The 9,187-nt window shown below is 44.5% G+C and overlaps 1 protein-coding gene across 1 annotated transcript in view; it reads right to left on the bottom strand.

The window, feature by feature from the left end:
* Positions 1-8,952, bottom strand: part of LOC137422704 (extracellular calcium-sensing receptor-like) — a 129,916-nt gene extending 120,964 nt beyond the window's left edge. The window contains exon 1 of the mRNA XM_078771250.1: positions 8,707-8,952. Coding sequence (XP_078627376.1) covers positions 8,707-8,952 — 246 coding nt within the window. The remainder of the gene's footprint in view (positions 1-8,706) is intronic.
* Between the last annotated feature and the right edge of the window lie 235 nt (positions 8,953-9,187).

Genomic DNA, 9,187 nt, shown 5'->3' with positions numbered 1-9,187 from the left:
CGGTCGCGAACGGGGCTGTGCACCGGCCTTTCCGGAGGTCGCGGTGCAGCTTCAGGGACCACGTCGGTCAGTAACAAACGAGGGGACTAATCCCCCCTCAAAGGGGAACCATAGGCTGACGCTGGGTTCCGTAACAACATATATATATATACATATATATATATATATACATATATATATATATATATATATATATATATATATATATATATACATATATATATATATATATATATATATATATATATATATATATATATATACATATATATATATATATATATATATATATATATATATATATATATATCAGTTACTATGCGATTTCATACCATCAGTGGTGAACCGCCATTAAGGTATCCCATCCAGCTATGCTGTACCTTAATGGGAGCGATAAGTACCATCTGCCACATGGCACATTATCTCTGGTATCCACTCATTATATGGGATTGCCTGGATGCAGCCGGGAGCAACCAATCCAAATATATCTTCAGTTCTCCAGCTTTCAATGAGCGCACGTAATGACTAAAGCTGGAGAACTGAAGATATATTTGGATTGGTTGGAGATTGTAGCTGGCTCAATAGCGCAGTGGGCTGTTGACGTGTTATCAACGGAGGTCCGTGGTTCGAGCCCCGCATTGAGTCAGAATTTTTTCACACTTAGCTCCTCGCAGGAATTTGATTCCTGTTTCTAAAATTGTATTTGAATTAATCTTCAGTGCATTTCTACTTATTCACACATACATACGCATGCATATACTTACGCCAACATTCGGGGTCTGCTTAGCAGGCATGTAAGACATCGGCTATGATAAAGCTCGCAGTGGTAAGTGTGGAAAAGTTCTGAGGAGATTGTGGCTGGCTAGTGCAGTGGGCTGTTGACGCGTTATCAATGGAGGTCCATGGTTCGAGCCCCGCATTGAGTTAGAATTTTTTCACACTTAGCCCCTCGCAGGAATTTGATTCCTGTTTCTAAAAATATATATATATCTATATTATAATAGCCGTAGATGATTCTGTCTGTCTGTCTGTCTGCTGGGCGTCTGTCCGGGGTGTGGCTTACTCGGTTTGCAGAGTAGCTCCACCCATTCTGGGAGAGGCTTCATATAATTATAAACAAATATCCACAATTTTATTAACTCGCATAGCTTTGAGGCCTGTTTTGTAGGCCCGTGGTGTATTGCTCTCTCTCCCAGTTTTATTTCAAATCAAATTCGATATATCATTTCATTTTTCACAGTCGCTAACATAGTTTTAGACTCGGTTGAAAAAAACCGGGAAGAAAATCCGATGAAAGTTGCCGTTTATAGAACGAAATGAATTCTCAAACGCCTGTAACTTCAAGGCCATTGAGTCTCTCTCACGCCTTTATCTCCAATCTAACTCACCATCTGATTTCATTTTTATCGATGGTTTTAGACTCGGTGTCAGCAATAATTGAGAACATTCCACACATGCGGGAAAATGCAGAGATATATTTTTAAAAATCGCGTCATGGTGTATCATACACCGCCCAACATGACACCGACGGCAACGTGTCGACATATATAAAAAATTCGCTTTTGCTTTTCCGTTAAGATATATTACTTTTTCGTTGGATGACAGTCGTCACAAAAACGTCAACAATGATGCTGACATATATCTCTTCGTTTTTATTTCATTCAACATTATTAGCCGGAAGTAAAATATGTTTCAGGAAATTACCGAGAGATATTTCTTCGTTTTTTAAAATTAGTTATGTGCGCATACACTTTAAATAGGTTTATTTGAAATCTTTAATTTTCCACAATATAATTTACTTGCCATTTATCATTTGATGATTACGAGACACTTCCTCTTGAGAATCGTGACAATTCATGCGCTGCGTGGAAACTTCTATTTCCAAAATGAATGAGACGATCGATGAAGAACGCAGACTTGAACAGGATGTAGCAAGAAAACGAATGAGACGGGCGAACGCGTCCATCGACGAACGTCAATGCAAACTTGCGGGGTCACCCGTGGGAATCCCACGGGCATGGATGTGTGTGACATTTCGACATATTGAGTTAGATGCTGCACATTCATTTTTACAAAATGGTTACTGGCAAGTCATCAGATCCAGAAATGGTGTAATGAACACAATTTATTTACGCGCAAGCAAGAAAGCAAGACGGGCCGATTTCCGATTCTGACGGGCCGACGGGTGAGACAGGCTGATTTGGAGCAAGAAAAAGAATGAGACGGGAGAAAAACGAGAGAAACGAGACGGGGAAAGCCGATTGGAGAGGCGAGTGAGGAGCGATTGGAGAGGCGAGCGAGGAGCGATTGGAGAGGCGAGTGAGGAGCGATTGGAGAGGCGAGTGAGGAGCGATTGGAGAGGCGAGTGAAGAGCGATTGGAGAGGAGAGTGAGGAGTGATTGGAGGGGAGTGTGAGGCGCGATTGGAGAGGAGTGTGAGGCGCGATTGGAGAGGAGTGTGAGGAACGATTGGAGAGGAGTGTGAGGCGCGATTGGAGAGGAGTGTGAGGCGCGATTGGAGAGGCGTGTGAGGCGCGATTGGAGAGGAGTGTGAGCCGCGATTGGAGAGGAGTGTGAGGCGCGATTGGAGAGGTGAGTGAGGAGCGATTGGAGAGGAGAGTGAGGTGTGATTGGAGGGGAGTGTGAGGCACGATTGGAGAGGAGTGTGAGGCGCAATTGGAGAGGAGTGTGAGGTGCGATTGGAGAGGGGTGTGAGGCGCGATTGGAGAGGAGTGTGAGGAGTGATTGGAGGGGAGTGTGAGGCGCGATTGGAGAGGAGTGTGAGGCGCGATTGGAGAGGAGTGTGAGGCACGATTGGAGAGGGGTGTGAGGCGCGATTGGAGAGGAGCGTGAGGCGCGATTGGAGAGGAGTGTGAGGCACGCTTGGAGAGGAGTGTGAGGCACGATTGGAGAGGAGTGTGAGGGATTGGAGAGGAGTGTGAGGGATTGGAGAGGAGAGGAGTGTGAGGGATTGGAGAGGTGAGGGATTGGAGAGGAGAGGAGTGCTAGGTGGAGAGAGGAGAGTGTCAGGTGGAGAGAGGAGAGTGTCAGGTGGAGAGGAGTGAGGGGTCACATATTATGTGAAATAAATAAATTGTGTTCATTACACCATTTCTGGATCTGATGACTTGCCAGTAACCATTTTGTAAAAATGAATGCGCAGCATCTAACTCAATATGTCGAAATGTCACACACATCCATGCCTGTGGGATTCCCACGGGTGACCCCGCTAGTCTATATTATAATAGGCTACGGTGATTCTATCTGTCTGTCTGTCCGGGGGTGTGGCTTACTCCGTTTGCAGAGTTCTTCTTGGAGAGGCTTCATGTAAACAAATAGCCACCATTTTATTAACTTGAATAGCTTTGAGGCCTGTTTAGTTAGGTCTGTGCTGTCTTTCTCTCACACACAGGTTTATTTCAACTCTAATTCCATATATCATTTCATTTTTGACAGTCACTAACATAGTTTTAGACTCGGTTGAAAAAAAACGGGAAGATAATCCCATGAAAGTTTCCGTTTACAGAACGAAATGATTTCTCAAAGGCCTGTAAAATAAAGCAAATTCATTGAGTCACCCTCAGGATTTTAACTCGAATTCGCCATCTGATTTAATTTTTATCAATGGTTTTAGACTCGGTGTCAGAAATAATTGAGGACATTCACGCACACACGGGAAAATGCAGAGATATATTTTTTAAATCGCGCCATGATGATACACGAAAATAGACCGCCTAAAATACAGACGGTGAAAATGTCGACATATATTAAAAATTAGCTTTTTCTTTTCCATTAAGATAATTATATTGCTTTTACTTTTGATGACAGTCGTCACAAAAACGACATATATTTCTTCGTTCTTATTTCATTCAACATTATTATCCGGAAATAAAAACTAAAATATGTTTCAGGAAATTACCGAGAGATATTTCTCCATTTTTTTTTCATTAGTTATGTGCGCATACACTTTAAATAGGTTTATTTGAAATCTGTAATTTTCACAATGTAATTTACTTGCCATTTGATGATTACGAGACACTTCCTCTTGAGGATCGTGACAATTCATGCGTTGCGTGGAAACTTCCATTTCCAAAATGAATGAGACAGGAGAGGAGCGAGGAGCGAGGAGTTGGAGAGTGAGGAGCGAGGGGTTGGAGAGCGAGGAGCTAGGGGTTGGAGAGCGAGGAGCTAGGGGTTGGAGAGCAAGGTACTAGGGGTTGGAGAGCGAGGAGCTATGGGTTGGAGAGTGAGGAGCGAGGGGTTGGAGAGTGAGGAGCAAGGAGTTGGAGAGCGAGGAGCTAGGGGTTGGAGAGGGCGGAGTGATGAGTTGGAGAGCGAGAAGCTAGGTATTGGAGAGTGAGGAGCAAGGAGTTGGAGAGCGAGGAGCTAGGGGTTGGAGAGCGCGGAGTGATGAGTTGGAGAGCGAGAAGCTAGGTGTTGGAGAGTGAGGAGCAAGGAGTTGGAGAGTGAGGGCCAATTGGAGCGGAGAGTGAGGCGCGATTGGGGAGGAGAGTGCGGAGCGATTGGAGGGAGTGTGAGGAATTGGAGGGGAGTGTGAGGAATTGGAGGGGAGTGTGAGGAATTGGAGATGAGTGTGAGGGATTGGAGATGAGTGTGAGGGATTGGAGAGGAGTGTGAGGGATTGGAGAGTAGTGTGAGGGATTGGAGAGCGAGGAGCTAGGGGTTGGAGAGCGAGGAGCTAGGGGTTGGAGAGCGAGGAGCTAGGGGTTGGAGAGCGAGGAGCTAGGGGTTGGAGAGCAAGGTACTAGGGGTTGGAGAGCGAGGAGCTATGGGTTGGAGAGTGAGGAGCGAGGGGTTGGAGAGTGAGGAGCGAGGAGTGAGGGGTTGGAGAGCGAGGAGCGAGGGATTGGAGAGCGAGGAGCGAGGGGTTGGAGAGCGAGGAGCGAGGGGTTGGAGAGTGAGGAGCTAGGGGTTGGAGAGTGAGGAGCGAGGGGTTGGAGAGCGAGGAGCTAGGGGTTGGTGAGCGAGAAGCTAGGTGTTGGAGAGTGAGGAGCGAGGGGTTGGAGAGTGAGGAGCAAGGAGTTGGAGAGTGAGTGCTGATTGGAGAGGAGACTGAGGCGTGATTGGAGAGGAGAGTGAGGAGCGATTGGAGGGGAGTGTGAGGAATTGGAGAGTAATGTGAGGGATTGGAGAGGAGTGTGAGGGATTGGAGAGGAGTGTGAGGAAGTATTGGAGGGAAGTGTGAGGAGGTATTGGAGGGGAGTGTGAGGAGGAGTGGGATTGGAGAGGCATGAGGGTGGAGAGAGGAGAGTGTCAGGTGGAGAGGAGTGAGGGGTCACATATTATGTGAAATAAATAAATTGTGTTCATTACACCATTTCTGGATCTGATGAATTGCCAGTGACCATTTTGTAAAATTTAATGTGCAGCATCCAAATCAAGATGTCCAAATGTCACACACGTCCATGCCCGTGGGATTCCCATGGGGATTCCCATGGTATATATATATATATATCACGTGCACAAAAATATCATCAATCACAAATCATCATGCAGTGCTCATTCTGAAAGTCAACAAAGTGAACTGAACATGCTATTATTATGGGCCACTGCTATTTTGGCCCATAAACCCATATCATCCATGCACCATATTATGTCACCTACGTTTTTTTCTTTGTTTTTTTTTTTGTATACAGAGTCGAGGCTTGTGTAAGAGCAACACATAAAACACAAAGACACAAACAGAAAACACATAAAACGTAAAATAAAGGGAGGGGAGACAGGTGGGAGAGAGAGGAGGGAGAGAGAGGCACATCAGATTACTGTGTGCATGGTAACATGAACCAAAATCAAGAGTAGAGAACAGCGACATTGTGGAGGGCAGAGGGCTGGGAGCGGGGGTGAGGGTGAGGGGGAGTGGGAGGGGGAGGAAACGGTATAACACAAATGGACCACTACTAGGAATTGCAGGATAGAAGTCGGAGATTTAAAGAGGTGGATTTGGGGTGTATCAACGGGGGTAGAAAAGATCAAGGTTTTGGATGGGGGAAGATAAGAGATGGTGGTGAACAGTTGTTTTGAAGACCTGCAGGGAGAAGAGGGATTGAAGAGAATGTGGGAGTTTGTTCCAGAGGCGGGAGAAAAGAGGAATGAAACAGAGAAGGTGAGCAGAGAGTCTTGATTTTGGCAGTTTCATCAGAAGAGGGTTGTTGACAGATCTTGTGCTTCCTGTAGGAATATTTGGGGGACACCATACCATTGGCATTAAGAAGATGGCAGCACTGAGTCAATCTGACAGGTGTCATTTTTGCCAAGATAGAAACAAAGTACGAGTCACCTCCTATCGGGATGTCGAAAACTTACAGTATGTCAGAACAGCTGTATATGCAAAGGCACAACAAGGTATGTGGAGTAATCCACTGGCATATCTGCAAAAGTCACAATATTTAGTTGCAGGAAACTCACGGTAACATGAACCAGAATCAATCACAGAAAACAACAAAGTAATGCTCATGTACGACCTAATGATCCCATCGCGCGTGAACATAGAAAACACAGCATTGTGATCAGATGTAGTCCTTCGATACAAAAAAGAAATGAGGATCACCAAATGTCAAGATCTCAAAATTTAAATGAAAATATCTTGGAAGCTGAAGAACACCAAATGGTATCAATGATAAGAGGAAAAACGGGAATGATAAAAAAAGAAATTCACATAGATCTTACAAACCATCCCTGGGGATATTACTACAAACAAACTGCAGTTGGAAACTGTCCAGGGCACAGTGACTATTCTGAAAAGGGCCCTCGGAACAAAACGTTGAGAACAACAAAACTTCACAGCTTGGTCCATAAATCAGGATCTCTTTCTGAAACGGAGTTGGATATTTTAAGACATGGGAGGACAGCATTCTGTCTTTTGCAATCCATATATATACAGACTTGGCATTTAAGATGGAATATTTTTTTTGTGGGGGTGAACTTACTTTTAAAAATGACTTAGAACCAAAAGTTCATTGGAATTATGTTGAAATTATTCTAGATTTTGTTAATGTGACCTTTAAAAGAAATAAAAACCACATTTGACATTTCGAAGCAAATAAATTGATCCTTGAAAGTGATGTAAACTGATATCGAACTCAAATCACGGACAGTAATGTGTTAAACTTCTGTACGTTTTCCAGAAGTATCTCTTTATTTTGCACATTAGGCAAAAAAAATTTCAACAAAAACAAAAGCTAAATTATGACTGGGATTACGGACAGTAAAATTCCAGTTCAGTACTTTCGTGTAACCCCCACGAGCATTCAGGAGAGCACGTACACGTCGAGGCATGCTGTTCACGAGATTTGCCAAGGTTTGGACAGGAATCGCTTTCCATGCAGTGACAACAGCCTGCTGCAATTCACGCACAGAGGTTGGCTGCTGGTCCAAGTTGTCGATTTGTCGCGTTAATTCTGCCCACAAGTTCTCTATCGGATTCATATCCGGGGACATGGCAGGCCACTCCATATGCTCTACACCACGGTCAGCAAGAAAGTGTTGGATCATGCGAGCACGATGAGGCCGTGCATTGTCATCTTGGAAGACAAAGTTTCCTCGAAAGGCTGCATGAGCAAATGGAAGCAATGTTTCTTCCAGAATGACCCTGTACTTGAACTGGTTCAGGTTTCCATTCAGAACAAGCAGGTCAGTTTTGCCCCCTGCATGAAAAGCAGCCCAAACGGTCACCCCACCACCTCCAGCTTGGACTCTTGGCACTATACAATCTTCGTTGTGGGCTTCATGCACTTGTCTGCGCACTCGGACGTGGCCATCTTGACCGTAGACCAGAAATCTAGGCTTGTCACTGAAGGCCACGTGATTCCAGTGTCCTGGCTGCCATTGACGGTGCTCTCTGGCCCACTGCAATCGGCGCTGGCTGTGTTGTCTGTTCAGGTGTGGCTTTCTCAGGGGATGCCTGGCACGATAGTCTGCTTGAACCAGTCGTTGGTTGACTCGCCTTCTGGATACAGGCACATTTGTCAGTTGCGGCCACTCAGCCCTAAGCCGATTCGCTGACTTGTTACGGCCATTGCAGACTAACCGGTGCAGCTGGCAATCATCTCTCCTTGTGGTTCTGCGTGGACGTCCTGGCCTCCGTATTGGAGTAGGGACACCCCTCTGAGCATTTCGTTTCAGGATCTTTGACACCTGACCTTGAGTGATGCCATACTACCCAGCAATAGCACGCTGTTTCATGCCAGAATTTCATAAAGCCACCACTCCATGACAAACAGCATTGTCAAGTTGACGGACCAGTTCCAGAGGAAGCGGCAATAACTTTTGTAGACGTGCAGCAGTTGTTTTCCACTAATACAGAACGCAACAACCCTTATATACCCGATTGTGAAGCCAATCGTCAAATATACCTGTCCTTACATTTTGTCACGCCACCTGTGATATAATCCTGTTATTGACTTATTGCTGCGAAAGACAATCAGTGACATGGTTCTTTCAACAAAGACATCACCGAAGGGTAAAATAAACTCTCCAGATTGATATACTGAGTTCAGAAAGTAAACCCAAGTCAAGAAGAAAAAAAAATTCCATATTAAATGCCAAGTCTGTATGTATATATATAGTGATACAAACCAACGACACACAAACAAACACACACACACACACACACACACACACACACACACACACACGCGCGTTGCAATAGTCTCGAGTCTCACAACCCCTTCCGGGCAAGAAAAATTACCTGCGGTATGTAGAAAAGTCCAAGAAATTGAGCCACTGCACTTGATATACCAGACTGTGATGGACCAATCACAGCACTTGGCTTGCAATTAAAATCAGCATCGTTGTCAATCATTTCTTGGAGAAAGTTAAGTGTTGCATCTAAGGTTGTATGCATAGTTCGACAAACATCATAGATTAAATAACCAAGTGTGATGTTGGGAAGAACCTCAGTGCTCTGGTTGATCTCTTCAATTGCAAACATCATTGTCAGCATTCGCCTAAGTGCTCGCATGAGCATTCTGAGCAGAAAATAGTTGAGAAGGTTATGATTTGTTAAAACTCACAACACATGTTCAACACGAGAATACTTTTTAACAAGTTACAGTAGTAACTTTTTTTTCTTTTCTTTTTTTTTGTATACTGAATCGAGGCTCGTGAAAGAGCTAACATTTATTTCACAAACAAATCAACCAGACAAACAAAATATATAAAAAGAGGGA

The sequence above is a fragment of the Myxine glutinosa genome, chromosome 1 (genome assembly GCF_964187855.1).
Source record: "Myxine glutinosa chromosome 1, kmMyxGlut1.1, whole genome shotgun sequence".
Lineage (NCBI taxonomy): Eukaryota > Metazoa > Chordata > Myxini > Myxiniformes > Myxinidae > Myxine > Myxine glutinosa.
The sequence above is the reverse complement of the archived record's forward strand: the minus strand, read 5'-3'. Positions and strand labels throughout refer to the sequence as shown.